This window comes from Danio rerio, chromosome 4 (assembly GCF_049306965.1).
Source record: "Danio rerio strain Tuebingen ecotype United States chromosome 4, GRCz12tu, whole genome shotgun sequence".
Classification (NCBI taxonomy): Eukaryota; Metazoa; Chordata; class Actinopteri; order Cypriniformes; family Danionidae; genus Danio; species Danio rerio.
Genome location: NC_133179.1, coordinates 23175575 through 23192500, shown reverse-complemented (window position 1 = coordinate 23192500; position 16926 = coordinate 23175575). Strand labels below are relative to the sequence as shown.

At 34.8% G+C, this 16926-nt stretch overlaps 2 protein-coding genes across 2 annotated transcripts in view; one reads left to right on the top strand and one right to left on the bottom strand.

Annotated features, from left to right (window-relative positions):
* The window catches only part of kdm7aa (lysine (K)-specific demethylase 7Aa), a 248464-nt gene that overhangs the window by 138417 nt on the left and 93121 nt on the right, over positions 1-16926 (top strand). The window contains exon 6 of the mRNA XM_073945593.1: positions 10926-11089. The gene's annotated coding sequence lies outside the window, so the exon portion shown is untranslated. The remainder of the gene's footprint in view (positions 1-10925; positions 11090-16926) is intronic.
* sema3c (sema domain, immunoglobulin domain (Ig), short basic domain, secreted, (semaphorin) 3C) overlaps positions 1-16926 on the bottom strand; it is an 84514-nt gene that overhangs the window by 64103 nt on the left and 3485 nt on the right. Inside the window, exon 2 of the mRNA XM_017355318.3 lies at positions 10913-11076. Within this exon, the coding sequence (XP_017210807.2) occupies positions 10913-11045 (133 nt within the window). The 5' untranslated portion in view covers positions 11046-11076. The remainder of the gene's footprint in view (positions 1-10912; positions 11077-16926) is intronic.

Here is a 16926-nt window from a genome sequence, read left to right as displayed (position 1 = left end):
GCATGAATCAATAGGGCAGAACGTGCATGTTAAGTCCATTATGACAGGCTGTTTCTCCCTATTGATGGTCACGGATTGATCATATATCTGCAGGCAAACAGAAATTCATGCAATATTTACCAAGGTTGGAAAGGTGAGCAGAGACAGAGACAGAGGTTAAATGAGGGCAGGAAAGAAGACAAATATTGTCTGCCTCAAGCTTTGCAGTCCAAGCTTTAACTCGATTGGAACAGTTAACCTAGACACACCCTACAGATAAGCACACTTACTGACTTTAATATGTCATTTGCAGAGAATGGAGGTGTATTTTTACAAAAGAAAAATTTTTGTGCATATAGCTTGCCTTGAAATGACTTTGTGTGTTGTTTTGTTTGGTTGGATTTATATATATATATATATATATATATATATATATATATATATATATATATATATATATATATATATATATATATATATATATATATATATAGATTTTTTTTTTTTTTTTTTTTGCTTTTTTTTTTTGCATTTATTGTTTTTTGTTATATAAATTATGGATGTGACATTTTCAGTAAAAACTCAAAACAAAAATTCACATAAAAAGTATCCGTTAACATTATATTGACACATCTGTTTATATTTTCCAAAACAACTGACCACAGAGTTATGGGATCAAAAAATATCAATCTGTAAACATTTTATATATTTTAAATGAGGATATAAACATGCGTTATGGATGTGACAAAAAAAAAGTTTACAGTATACAACATACTTTGTAGACATTGTCAATTAAACTGCACAACCCAAAATAAATAATAATAATCAAACAGATACGAGTCGGCTCTCTATAAAACAAAATTTATTGATTTTAATTTATGACATTTTTGCATTTATGAGGAAAAGAGTCGTTGTGGATGTGACAGCTGTGAAATTGCCAATTGTGTGATTTTGGTAAATTAAATATAATAGTTTAAAAACACGACAGAGACATTTATGAGTATTTTAAAAGTACTGCTAAATACTTGCTTACACAAAAGATGTAGAAACGGTTTCTGTATTTTGGTGGAAGCTAATTTTTTTTCATGGTAAGGTTGACATTTGCGTGGAATTGCTCTTAGTTATTGCTTTTTGCTTTGTGTTTTTTTGTGCTGTTTCGCCTACCAGTTGCTTTCACAAGTAATTTGTTTAATCACAAGTCTTATTTGTTTTTGATTTTGTGTTTCGTTTATATTTGGTTTGATATGGAAAGATTTTCCTTGTCCAGACTTCATTTTTATTGCTTTCTGAAAAACAATCACTGGCACTGACCACACTGTAAATTGATGATATGTGACCAATCATGTTCACTGAGCATTCACATATTTTTCCAGTATTCATACTTGCTTGTGTAGTGGTCATATCATATGTAGCGGGCTTGACATATCGGAAATGATACGCAATAGTCCAGAAGAGCAGTCAAGAGAGCCTCCATTTTCAAAAGTTTGCATTTTAATCCTTCTATATGAGGTCCTGTCCACACAAAGCATTTAGCTGTTTGTGGTTTAGCTGTTTGTTCACATGGAAATGCAGTATAAGGTGACTGAAACCAAAATTTTCTATAGACTCCAGTCTGTGAAGATTTTCTGACACTCTAGGTACAATGTGGTCATATGGTCACCACAACTGTACTGTAGTTACTGTCTCATGACTAGGGCCAGACAGAATCTGCTGACATTTTTTGCTATTTCTGCACAGAATTTTGGGGAAAAAAGGAAAAAAAAATCTGCAGATTTATGGTGAATGATTTTAGGAGTATCATAACTAAAAACTTAATATATGAAAGAACAAAATATAAATTTTTTAACTTTTCATTTAGAATAAAAAGCAATGCAAATCAACAATTGTTTACAATGCAAATCAAATTAGATTCACTTATTTTGTAATCAAAGCATGTTTCTCACATACTGTAATATATCTAATAAAAGACAGAACATATTACTTTACAAACTGTATTGTAAAAAAGTCATATGTACATTTTCATATTAGTCAATAATATTACTGTAATTAAAATGTAAAAATGGAATAATTATAAATTTAAACACATTTACACAAATAAATAAATAGACTCAATGATGGGCAAAAAATCTGCGAAAATCTGCAGATTCCTGTGCACGCAGATTCCGTGTGGGCCTAGTCATGACATCAGCATGTGCACTGTTTTCTCCTATCTTATTGGCCAACATGGGTGGGTTCACACCAAATGCAGATTGATGCAATTGAGGCAAATTATGCATGTTCATGGCAAACACTGCAGCATCACTAATTTTGCATCCTTGTATGCAATATAGTCATTCAAATACTTAATTCTGTTTTTGGTGTGACCCAGCATAAAAGGCTTTTATCATCACCTGTTAGTTCGACTTTCCCTTAACATGCATCACAGTGCATTTTTGCCTTTTCATGTGGACAGAGATTTTGGGAAAATTTTCATTTTTAAAGATACCTGTGTACGTGTGGATTGACCTGGAACTGACCATCAGCATTTACAAACAAAATGGGGGCTTTAGAATTTTTAAAAGCTCAGTTTTTGTAGATCGAAGGTAGTGGAAAAGTGTGGGTAACACTTTAAAATAATTTTCCATTATTTAATGTTAATTAAATTATTATTTTTATTAACATTAACTAAGCATGATCAATCTTGTACAGCGTTTATTATTCATAATTCAACATTTACTAATGCATTATTGAAATTCAAAGTTAGGCTTGTTAACATTAAGACACAGTGAGTTAACATGAACATGAGCTTAGCATTAGTAAGTAACATTAACTGATGTTAGCAAAGATTAATAAATACCCTTCTAAATATATTACTAATTGTTTGTTCATGTTAGTAAATACATTAATTAACATTAACAAATGAACTATTATTTTAAAATATTACCAAAGTCTGGATACCATGCCTAATCATAACAAAACATATATGTTTTTATGAATCAAGTTAATGTAAATGCACCTTGATTTTCTTGCTTTAATGTTTTAGGTTTAGATTTTTTTTTTCTGTTTTAAATTCTTGCTTTTTTTTTGCTGCATATTCTGTTGCATTTGTTTGTTTGTTTGTTGCATTTAGATTTTTTGATTTAGCAAGCATATGCTAACAAACTCTGAAAACAAAAACATTATTATTTTTTTAACATACTCTGGCTGAGATATTACTTGTATCAGAGCAGCAGCTTCAAAAACCCATAAAAGGACTTTCCAAAGTAATACTTTCAGTCTTTTGTATAGATTATTCATCATCAAACTTCTGGGGTTCAGCCACAACAGTGATTTATGCCAAAGACGTTACCTTATAGCCAATGAATGTGATGTTGGCTCAGGTCAGCACTGTTTAATCCTCAAAGTGATATCTGAGGTAGAAAATTCAGAGAATGTTTCACCCAGGCCACGACTGGCTTTGAGTAAATGTTAGTCTTGATTTTCAGCGGACTATAATTAAGATAAAAATCAGGCATTCATAGATGAGGCCTTTCTCAAAGCTCCCAAGTGTGCATTTTCATAAATGTTTGAGGGCTTAACAGTCTCAAATTATGGCATCGCTGTTAGTATATGGCACACACAAACACAATTAAATGCTGTATTGTGGCCTGCTGGAGGATGAAGGAGTTTTAATGCTGCATAATTGCAGTACGACTAAAACAATCCAAGGACAAAAATGTGTGGTGTGTGTTTTCGTGGAAAGAGAAAATTTGTGCATGCACGCAAACTGGCACAAATATGTTGTAAATGACTCCCATCACGACACGGAAACACCCTGATATGGCGTCCTATTTTTTATAAGCCAAGATGAAATGCATTGCTTGCCTCGGTTAATATGCAGTTAAATATCATTGTATAAATAACAAAGAACAGAACTGTCAGCTGTTGTAAACAGAGTTTGACAACCGCTAGTAAAGCATCGTAAAGGTCAGAGACGTGATGTGAAAAAGCTGCGTTAAAGGCTAAATGTAAATGCTGAAAACTATCCATAGACTGAAGGATTCCTAAAATGTCTCACGTTTCTGATGGTTTACCAGAAACCACAACAACCCACCCATGGACAAATCAACATGGGTATCAATTAAGCTCCTTTATTTGCAAAGGGTGTTGGCTTGTGTTACCTGGCCCAAGTTCACAAATGTGGCTTAAACTGATTTTTGGACTGGGTGGATTCAGGTCAGAACTGATAAACAAACATCAGCAGACATAATGCTGAGCGAAGGTAACACCCAACTGTTTGTAATTGTATCCTAATTGAAGTAAATGCATTATTAACTAGGCTGACTTCATCCAAATGAAGTCTCTATACTGTAACTTTCTTCTCTCTAGGACTAATGGACCTTTAATTTAATTTAATTTAATTTAATTTAATTTAATTTAATTTAATTTAATTTAATTTAATTTAATTTAATTTAATTTAATTTAATTTAATTTAATTTATAAAAAGTCATTAAGTCACAGTGGCGTAGTGGGTAGCACGATCGCCTTACAGCAAGAAGTTTGTGTGAATGGGAGTGTATACTGTAAGTGTTTCCCAGTGTTGGGTTGTGGCTGGAAGGGCATCTGCTACATAAAACATATGCTGGATAAGTTGCCGATTCATTCAGCTATTGCGAGCCCAGATTAATAAAGGGACTAAGCTGAAAAAAATAAATTAATGAATAAATTAAATTAAATTAAATTTGGAAATAATACAATAATACTTATACAAAAAATAAATAAATTCTAAATTACTGTAATAAAATATTTATTCCTTGCATTTCAGTTTTAGTTTCAGTATTAAATTCATTAAGTTTGTGATAATTCACATAATACTCAGTGTAAAGTATTTTAAAGATTTGATAACATTTTTATATTTTTAAAATATGTTTTTATTAATTACTTTTTTAAATAGTCTGTGACTTAAATAGTCAGTCATTTGACTGAGGCAGAAGAAGTATGCTTGTAGGCTTTGTGAGCTGTTTTTAAGTGCACTTCACTCCATTCGCTTTCATTCGATTCTCTTGTTTATTGAACAGTTACATAAACATAAAAATGCATCAAAATTAAGATATAAGGTTATATAAAACTAAATTCATTATAAAACAATAATCTATCACCAAACAATACATGAAGTGATCAAAAAAAATGTGTCCGATCAATTTCTGATCTTCCGGCTAATTGCTGTTCCATTTTCCACGCCTTTATGATGTTTACATTCAAATTGAAGCTCAAAACTAAAATAAAACACCAAAAATTTATGTTTAAAATTAATAAAATGCACTTGTGGCGAGGCAGTGGCGCAGTAGGTAGTGCTGTCGCCTCACAGCAAGAAGGTCGCTGGGTTGCTGGTTTGAACCTCGGCTCAGTTGGCGTTTCTGTGTGGAGTTTGCATGTTCTCCCTGCCTTCGCGTGGGTTTCCTCCGGGTGCTCCTGTTTCCCCCATAGTCCAAAGACATGCGGTATAGGTTAATTGGGTAGGCTAAATTGTCCGTAGTGTATGAGTGTGTGTGTGAATGTGTGGGTGGATGTTTCCCAGAGATGGGTTGCGGCTGGAAGGGCATCCGCTGCGTAAAAACTTGCTGGATAAGTTGGCGGTTCATTCCGCTGTGGCGACCCTGGATTAATAAAGGGACTAAGCTAATGAATGAAAATGCACTTGTATAAAAAATGGCTACAGTATAGCTTTTTTTTTTTTTGGACATGACCTGTGTAAAGTAAATATTTTTTTTCTCAGACCACTCAAAGGACATTAATTAGTCGTAGTCATATAGCTTACTTATTGTTACGCATTACCGATGTCTATTATTTCTCCGGGCTACATAATTCATCTTTATCAAAGTTTATTATTGAGCGTCACTCACCAAGCCATTGCATTTAGATGAATGCATTATCAGGCAGAGGAATTTCACAGAAAAGTCTTGTCCTGTGACCAAAGTTCACTTTATAGTGTAAGTCGAGTTTCAGAAAAGCTCTCAAACTCACCACCAAACACCAAAACTGACCTTTGTTTCACCAAACTGATTTAATTTGTCAGAAGGTTTTAGTTTAGTTAGAATATCATTAAATAGACTGAACCATGTCTCTCTTCTGCCGCTTTTAGTTACTGTTTTTGGCATAGACAAGGTTTAAAAAAGTTCCTTATGAATGAACTTCAGAATTTGAACGTTTGATCATGAATTAAACCATTAAAAACATTTTTTATTTTTATCTTTTCCCCCAGATCCAATAACAAGCAAATAAAAAATATGTTGTTGAAACATTTAAATTGAATTCACCTACATTGAGGGGTTGAAGTTTTATTAAATGTAACTTTTCCTTTTCCAAAAATATTTAATTTACGCAAAATTAAAGTGTTGATTAAAGAAGAATGCATGAAGCTCAAATAAATGTGTTGGCAGGGAAATATTTAGTTTCTCAGTTTGCCATTTATTATACCATTATTAATTACCAAATTGCAATTTCAAATGAACTGTTCCAGAGTTTTTCATTTCTCCTATTCTTTTTTTCTACGAGACACCTAAAACTCCCTTCTCCTCTATAAAGTGCCTTTACTGGAGCTCCTCAGACACCCCAGAACATCTGCTATCCCAGTCCAATCCAGCCGAGTTATTCAGACCAGGTTTGCTATAATGCTCCAATGCTTTAACCTACACATCTGTCTTCTTCCACAACTCTAAGAGAGATGAAAATGATCCAGAGGTCTAAGGGACTAAAGGGATGTCTAAATCACACAGAAGACAAACCAGGACCTCATAAATTGTGTGTGTTGATGGATTCCCAAGCTATACATTACATCGTTCGATTACCATGAAACATTCAACAAAATACAAAACACATCTGATTTTTCAATGATCAAGATGTCTTCTGTATTTACACTATAGCACCTTGAGTAACCATTTCTCAAACTCTAATTATTTGCAGAGATCTCTGGACTGAATGTCTTCTCCAGAGATGTTACTCAAATCCACACCTGCGCTAGGAAAAAAGCAAACTAGCTTGATTTGCACAACAGAAAAGAACAATCTGGCAGACAGATTATTTTCAGCATAGTGATGTTCAACAGTTTAGGATGTCTTTATTAGTAACAAATGCAGAGTTTTCCTGTATATCTTCTTGCACTTCAAAAGATAGTCTAAATATTTCAAATGTACAGTCAGTTATGTCTGAAGTGAAAATAAAAGTTTGTGGAAAACCTTTATTAAAATGAAAGTACGTCATTACAAACAGCAAACTCATTTTTGACCAACCTGAAGAATATTACGTGCCATTTTTCAACTGTATGCTTGCTCTTTTATGTTTGTTTTATTGGGTATATTTGTTCATAGCTGAATGATCATGTGCCTTCAGTAATGCTTTTACTTCATGTGCTTCAGTAGTTGTGTCTTTAATATTAAAATTGGAAAATAAAGATCATGCATTTGTTATAATGGTACATGATAGGCTATTTTGCTTCTTTTTTTATTTTATTTTATTTTATTTTATTTTATTTTATTTTATTTTATTTTATTTTATGAAACTTTTGACACAGCAAGTGAAAAGCTGAACAACTAATAGTAAAAAAACTATGCAATTTTTGAATTTGAGTTAAAAGAAGATTTAATGCAGTTAACAGTGTTGGCAGTTTGGCCGGTTTTGAATATGATTTTGTGGGTCAAAAATGGCATTTAGGTTGGTTACCAAAATTTGGGCGGTTTTGAAACGTAAATTTTATATGCAATTTAACAAAACATAACTATGTGCTCCTACTCCATTCAATAGTGACCAGTGCATAGCACAAATCACGTGGGCTCACCCTCAAGAGGAGGTGAAGGAAAGTTGTGTCAAAATCTGACTCCCTGGACAAAGCCGACTCCCTTTCGCGTGTACACTCATCACGCGTTGCCTGTAGTTATGCTCACGGAGGTTTATCAAAAAAGTTTTCGATAATTTTTTCTGCAATTGACCAAGAACAAACATAGAAGCAGCAATCAACTACGTTCAGTTTAAAACGCCAAATAGGATGAATTTACACCCTATTTTGAAAGTAAAACATACTCTAATATAATGTAATCTACACAATATTAAGTGCAGTGAGTGGGTGAGAGGGGCAGTGTTTCGATGTGATCCGTTTATGTTGTGGTTTTGTGATTGCTGGTGTTCCTCTATGGTTAAAATTAGGACAGTTAAAGTATCTAGGTTAATTTAAATATATTAAAGTTAAATAAAATATTGATCTTATATTTTGGGAGGTTTTTTGTGTGTTTGAGGTTTTGGGCTGGAAAAAGTCCGCTATACCTGGCAACACTGGCAGGCAAAAATATTTTTGGGGGACAACTAAATTGTTTTATGTTCAGCCCAGTTAAATTTGGAACAACGATTAACTTTATCAGTTTGTGTTGAAACAACATAAAGTAATTGTGTGGAACCCTGCATATTTACAGTGTGAAGAATGTTGATAAATTTTTACCACTGGCATCCATAGTAGGAAAAACAAATACTATGAAAGTCCATGGTTAAGTTTTATTTTTTATTCATGGTTAGAATTTTCCAGCATTCTTCAAACCATCTTCTTTTGTATTCACTAGAACAAAAAACCATAAACAAAACAGTAAATTATGACAGAATTTTTGAATGAGTTATCCCTTTTAGACGTGCATAAATTTTGTCATTTGAATTTATGCTGTGGAATCAAAAATGGTATTATCAATATTTTTTATGGTATTTTGAAGTTAGAAATTAGTAGCATATAGAGTGTCGTTATGTGGCCTTATTCAGACAGGAGGAGAACAATTGCTGAATGTTTTCAGTCTGAGCTGACTTTTTCCATGGCACAGTCCTCTGACACTACTTATGTCGCCATTAGGAAGCTTCCCACTGCTTCTTTTCAGCACATAAGACATAGACGGATGACTGAACTAGGGAATGTGCTGGAAAGCTAAGGAGAAGGAACAGAATGATAAATTAGGCCAAAAACCGGATTGAAAGGAATAGGAGAGCTGGAAAGCATATAGACGAGTTTGACAAGTAGCAAATGTCCACCACATATAGCTTAACCAGACATGTTAGTGTAACTTCCTAGATATTTAAAAACTGAAAATTAAATGGTAACACTTTTTTTAATGGTCCATTTAAGTATTAGTAGACTATCTGCTTAATATCTGTTGCTACTGCTGCTAAACAGACATTTAACTGACCATAAGAAAATTTGGAAGTACATGTCAACTTACACTTACCCTAACCCCAACATAACAGTCTACTTATAATCTAATGAGAATTAGTTGACAAGAAAATACAATTTACCTTAAATTAAACAAACGGACCGTCAAAATAAAGTATGACTCGAATTAAAGTTTAAAATAGAGTACCACAAGGCTCAGTACTCGGATCATTGCTTTTTATGTTATACATGCCCCAACCCTAACACTGATTTAATTTTCTAATCTCTTTTCAACTAGACTCAATGAAACATTAAATAACGAAACTCCCCAAGTGCAGAGTTGATACTTTATGTTGTGTTTTCATATCTTATTTATATTTCATATCTCAATAAATACAACAATAAATTCAAGTGTAATTCACCTCAAGGCTACATTAGTTTATTGTGTTAATTGTTCAGGCCTAATAAACCAATGCTGTACTGTCAAGCACCATGTTTTTTGGTTGCACATCCACTTTTAAGGAATCTTTTTAAGAAGATTTTCCCTTTAGTATTTCAAATGCTAAAATTTATTAGTCTTGACATTGCTCTGTATTCCTGAATCCATTGGGATACCTGTCAAGGTTGCACAAAGATCCATTCAGATGAGAAAATCCCCTTAAAGTGTTCGAATTTTCCCAGCAAGCCAAGCAACTGGTATTCTTATGCCCTGACACAGCACTCATCTCCTTACTCGACTATATTAAATGTTTGCTACAGCAGATCAGAGGATAGATCACTCTCGACATCTGATACCAGACCAGCACAGCCATTTCCATTAGACTGATCAAAGTCATGGGAACATTATTCTTGAGTTAGCACCTACAGATAATATTTCAAACACACACATATACTTTTTATGTAATACTGTGGATATATTATTAACAACCAAAATCATGCATTATATGTCAAGACTATAACTGAATTCCATTAAATCATCTGCATTTTGTGAAAAAAAAAATATAATCATTTAAAAACCTGAGCTTTAATCTGAATGATAGGAGTCTACTGTGATTCAGAAACAAATTAATCAAAACATTACTTAGTTCAACAGTTTGTCTATTATTTCTAATTCATTGATCTTATGTTGTATTTTAATAACACTGTGAAGCCAAAAAGTATTTACTGCCCACACATTAGTTTAATCGGATTAAAAGCACTGACTCTGTCCCAAATTATATGCAACTTTCCCACATTTGAACCAATCACAAATCACAAGCCTCGCAGAAAAATATTCAGCAAGGTTCAAAAGTGGCACAAATTAAGCTTTTCAACAATCACTCAACCAACCAACCAACCAAAAAAATCAATCCCTTAATCCATCATTCAACCAACCAACCAATCAATCCATCAATCAACCAACCAATCAATCAATCAATGTATCAATCCATCAATCAACCAACCAACCAATCAACCAATCAATCAACCAAATCAATCAATCGGATATACCATTTTAAAATTTTATTTCAGACAATCTTAGCAATGTTGAACATATATTATTGTCAAAGCAGCACATTTAAAACAGTGACTCAAAGTAACGAGGACAAATAGAGGCCTTGGTCTGCTTTATAACACTCTTAATGAAAAGTTTTTCAAGGGAAGTGACCTCACTAAAAAGGGAATGATGTTGTCACATAAGCATGCTATATGTCACCCAGCTTTGCCACCTTCAAAACATCAGGAAGTGTTCTTGTGATTAAAGTAACCCCCATATGAAAGGAAATGATTTGATTAGAGCATGACATTAACCATTCTTACCTTGAAATGGCAGGAAGACTCGCGGCTGTGGAGAAGAAAGAGCATGAATGCTGGAGACGCTGAGGCCGAGGAGAAGGAACAGCTGAACACTCGTCCCCAGTGGATAAACCCAGAGTGCTCCTGACCTCCCCATGACTGCTGAGGAGACTCCCAGACCAGCCCACCTGCGGAGACGAGGTAAAGGAAATGTGAAGGTCGAAACAGGCCTGCTGAGGAGTAAGGAGACTTATAAAGTAAACTGAGAGATGATGATAAATGCAGTTTGAGGGTAGAGGTGGATTACTCCTTAGCTTATATTATTAATTGTTTATGCCCTATATTCCAGTTAAAATAATAAAATCAAAAGCAATCTTGAATCAAGATTTTTTTGAGGTGCAACATTAAAAAAGATGTCTAGATTTTGGTTTTGAACTAGATAAGATGGCATGTTTTTACCATTAACTGTTGCTAGCAAGAATAAGCTACTTAGTAAGTTTTTGGCCTGAATAGCATGTTGCTAGCATGAATTGGCATGACAATAGCATACTTCTAACATGAATTCAAAAAAAAGCTTATCAGATTTTTTTTTAACATGATGTTGCATGTTAGTAAACAAATTAGCCGGTTAAACAAAATAGCAAGTTGCTAGCATGAATTAACATGTTTTGCAGGAATACAATGTTGTTACCATGAATTTGCTAGTCACTGATATGTTTCAAACACGGATTAGCCTGTTTATAGCATGACCAGCTAACATGCTTCTAACAAATCAGCATGGAAATAGCATGTTTCTGCAATTGCATTGTTACAATATTTGAATATAATATACGAACACTACCATATGGGGTCTTATGCAATAACATGCATGTAACTTGTTCTGTGGATTATTGCATACTACCACTACACTTGGTTTAAAAAAATAATTAAATATAATTCAGTAATTTACATTTAAATTATATCATGAAGTGTTCAAATCAGGGGCGTTGCTAGGGTCGAAAGGGAAAAGGGGCTTAGCCCCCGCTTCCAGTTTTTAGATATACTAATTTATCTTTTAGTGAGGACAACTGAGGAATTGAGTTTGAGAACATTGTTTTAATGCCTTTAAAGTGAAATAACTAAACAAAAACATCAGAGGCTGAGAAAAATGCTCGTGTAGAAGAAACATGTATAAACAATAATATTACAATGGATGTTCATTTATTCATTTTCTTTTTGGCTTAGTCCCTTTATTAATCTGGGATTGCCACAGCGGAATGAACCACCAACTTATATCCAGCATATTTTTTTGCAGCGGATTCCCTTCCAGCTGCAACCCATCTCTGGGAAACATCCACAGACACTCATTCACACCATACACTACAGACAATTTAGCCCACCCAATTCACCAGTAACGCATACCTTTGGACTGTGGGGGAAACCAGTGCACACGGAGGAAACCCACGCGAATGAAGGGAGAACATGCAAACTCCACACAAAAACGCCAACAGACCCAGTCAAGGCTCTAACCAGCGACCTTCTTGCTGTGAGGCGACAGCATTACCTACTGTGCCACTGCGTCGCCACAATGGATGCTATTATTATAATTATTTCTTACAAACTACAATCTACTGACCAGATAATACCAAATAAATGCCCAAAAAATGTATATTGACACAAATGTGTAATCAAGAGAACATAACAAATTATTGTTTAACTTCAGAAACTTGTAAAGCATTGTGCTGTAACTGTCTAATCACAAGCAGATTTGAAACGATACTACAGTACAGTACATCACACCGCTCAACCAACTCAACTTGTATTGAACCCTCAACATTCCTTTAAAAATTCAACATGTTTTGCGTTTGAGACATTAGCCACTTTCTGGGTAAAAATGTCTTATGATATAGTGCTAAATCAACAGTGCTTCAAAAGCCGCCAGTTAAAACACACATTTTACCAGTTATATCATAAGTTATGCTTGAAAGCATTTTCCCTAAAGGCCTCCTGTTAACCTTTTAGTTAATTAGTGCTGAGAAAGTGCCATGACATTGATCCACTCAGTCATGATATCAACCAGTATCTTATAAACAATGGCTCCTGTCCAGCTTCCTGTCCAGAGTCATTACCTTTGGGCAAGTGCATTGTGAGGACTATCAGGGTAGGGTTAGTGCAAAAAAAATTACAAACAAATAAAAAATTGCTTTTACTTCTTACAAAAAATGCATGGACATTCCCTTGTGTTTCTCTTCTCTATAATGGGACAACAGTAGTTCAATAATACATGAGGAGAAGTTTGATTTCCACTTCAAAAAAAAAAAAAAACTCTTGTTTCATGCTCCAGGGAGAACAGACAGCTTGTTCTGACCAGGACACTCTTGGAAAAAAAGAATGTGTGTGGTTCATAATTATATATTAATAATATGTTTGTTTTGTAGCCGAGAGTGCAGAAGGACAAAGAGAAAAGTAAGAATAGAGCAGTCTCTGGGCTCATGTCTTATACATGAATGATGTGAAAGATTGATAGGAACTTTGTACAAGGCATCTGCAGTGCATGTCTGACTCGGTGAGGTTTGAGCTCCCTGCGCAGGGTGTGTTCATAGTCAGCACAATTGCATGCTTGTCAAAGAAGACACCAGGTAGAGTGCACAGCTTGAATTTGCTGTATAGAGGAGATTGATGTGGCTTGTTTACATTTTTTGGCATCTCGCACCATGAGCACCGCATTTTTTTGGAAGTTCAAGGTGCTAAGGTGGTTTTTTATTTGTTTGGCTATTTTTGTGGCAAAACCAGTTACTTAACTAGAAATGTACTAGCTTTGAAAGTGACTTCGGCTAATCTTTATGCATCTATTCTGTTCTGTTTAACATTTTACCTAAAATAATGCATATTTTTGTCCACTTGATCAGAAGTATGCCCAATGTTCCATTATAGATGCATGCTTTATTTCAGCCACAAACACCACACTGGATATATATGGATATACAGTATATATATCTAATATACACTCACCGGCCACTTTATTAGGTACACCTTACTATAGTACCGAGTTGGATCCCATTTTGCCGTCAGAGCTGCCCAAATCCTTTGTGGCATAAATTCAACAAGGTACTGGAAATATTCCTCAGAGATTTTAGTCCAAATTGACATGATAGTTGCTGCAGATTTGTAGACTGCACATTCATGATGCCAAAGGTGCTCTATTGAATTGACCTCTGGTGACTGTGGAGGCCATTTGAGTACAGTGAACTCATTGTCATGTTCAAAAAAAACAATCTGAGATGTTTCGTGCTTCATGACATGGCGCTTTATCCTGCTGGAAGTAGCCATCAGTAGATGTGTACACTTTGGTCATAAAGGGATGGACATGGTCAGCAACAATTCTCAGGTAGGCTATACCAATCACGCAATGCTTAGTTGGTACTAATGGGCCCAAAGTGTGCCAAGAAAATATCGCCAAGACCATTACATCAAAAATACCAGCAGCCTGGACCGTTGATACAAGGCAGGATGGATCCATGCTTTCATGTTTTTCTAATCTTCCATGTCCAATTATTGTGGGTCTGTGTGAATTGTAGCCTCAGTTTCCTGTTTTTAGCTGACAGGAGTGGCACTCTGTGTGGTCTTCTGCTGCTGTAGGCCATCCACCTGAAGGTTTGACGTGTTGTGCGTTCAGAGATGCTCTTCTGCATACCTCGGTTGCAATGAGTTGTTATTTGAGTAACTGTTGCCTTTCTATCAGCTCGAACCAATCTGGCCCTCTGGCCTCTGGCATCAACAAGGCATTTGCACCCACAGAACTGCAGCTCACTGGAAATTTCCTCTTTTTCTGACCATTCTCTGTAAACCCCAGCGGCAGTTGTGTTTGAAAATCCCAGTAGATGGGACACCAACAACCATGAACTGCAGTAGATCGTCTCGACCATGTCTGTGTGCCTAAGTGCTTTGAGTTGCTGCCATTTGAATGGCTGATAAGAAGTTTGTGTTAATGAGCAGTTGTACCTAATGAAGTAACCGGTGGCAATATTTTCATTGCAGTGAATGAAAATATTGAAATGTCATTTTTTTTCCAATATCGTGCAGCCCTGGTACATCCAGGACATATATTTTTACTTATTTAAAATCCAGACATACATTTTTATGTCATATATGTGATTTGCATATATTGTCATACATCAGATATTTGACACAGATTTTTCACACTGTCCACTAGAAATTTACACTATTTGTAAATGCTGTCAAAGTTTTCTTCATTTCTCAAATTATGCATATTTTAGTGCAAAACAATAAACAAAACTTCACCAAAAATACAGGTTTGGCATTTTAGGACCAGGACACACCTAGCTGACGCCAAACAACTACTTAGAACCAATAAACTAGCACCTCACATTAGGTTGTATTCGAACCTAAAAAGCTGCGTGTGAACACAATCAACGAACAAAATATGACTGTGTCTTTATGTGCTTTGTGATCTTTCTTGGCTTGAATTGTTTACTTGCTAGATTACTTCACCACACCACACTCGCACTCTGATTTCAGAACACTCTCTTCCTCCAATGGTCTGATGACAATTCAACGATTGAATTGAGCCAGCAAGCTCCAACATGATCCCAAAAAGAGGCGACATATGGAACACATCAAACCAACTAGTCAGACCAGCAAAGCCCAAAGTTGGACTTTTGGCTTGGTGTGTCCAGGCCTTTAGTCTAAGTCTAACAACCAATGTCTTGCCTACAAGTGTACTACAGCTCAAGGATATTGTTGTTGTTTTTGTTGTTGTTGTTGTTGTTGTTGTTGTTGTTGTTGTTGTTGTTGTTGTTGTTGTTTGTCATCTCACAGCTTGAGAGGACGCCAGAGATAGAGAACATTGGCTTAAGCTGTTGGTTAGTTTACACCACCTGTTTTGTTACATTAAACCTGTGTGCCTTCAGTTATTTAATGTTAACACTTGCACCCTTTAGTACTTATAAATGTTACCACCAACTTAATGCAGGTTCAACAAGACTTTATAAGTTTGTATGTTTGTATAGAGCGTGTTTATAAGTGAGAGTTGTGTGTTGTGAGAGTGTTTTGATGGGGTCAAAGAAAAAAAGTTGATTTGCATGAGTTAATGCATATTTACAAGTGTGCGTATGTGTATACATGTGCATGTGTTTGTTTGAGCATAAGATAAACTGCAGTGGGCTGAAATGTCTTTGGCAGTATGTATTGGAGAGAAGCTCTTAAGCTGGGTGGAGGCTACTTCTCTTTGGATAGTAATGGCTTTCTACTCCTGGTCAGAGTCTGCCAGAGGTATACAAGCATACAGCTGCTAAAGTCATCATTGGGCCATCATAGATCCATCACTGATCTGAGATCACAACACCTAAATGATATATAATCCCTCATTGTTTGTGTGTGTAATAAACAGACCCTTACTTAAAGCCCACAGAGCATTGAAGCAACTCTCTAAAATGCTTCTGTCAATTGCAACACTGAACAATGAGATATTTTTATATATCTTAATTTTCCTTTTTATATACACGATTATGCCATTGAACTGTTGTTTAAATGCAATATCACACTCATAGCAGTGCGATGTGGCTGTATATCGTCACTGAGTGGGACAGTGCTGATATACAGCCATATCGCACTATATATATTGTCAGTTTACAAAAGGAAAAAAAAAACATCACCTGAGTATCACAAAAAAACTATTCAGTAAGACATTGTATACATGTTAATGTTTTGTTTTCCATTTAAATTTGTTAATTTAATTAACATTTGTCATTTGTCAATAAAACACCATTTTTTTCTAGATAGTTAAAATAAATGAATTCTGAAATTCTGATATATCTGGGCCAAATATCATCTTTTGTATATAAAAAGCTTTGTGTTCCTTAATACATGTCATAGGTGCTGATATTTAACTTATATTTTGATATTTCTGATGTTGATTTTCTAATTATAATTTTCCAGATCTTTTAGTTCACTGCCTTTTTAGAAAGATTGACTAGAGCTGCATAATTGTATACGATTGTTGTGTGCTTTGTCAGTTAAGCCGTTCTGTAATCGGTAGT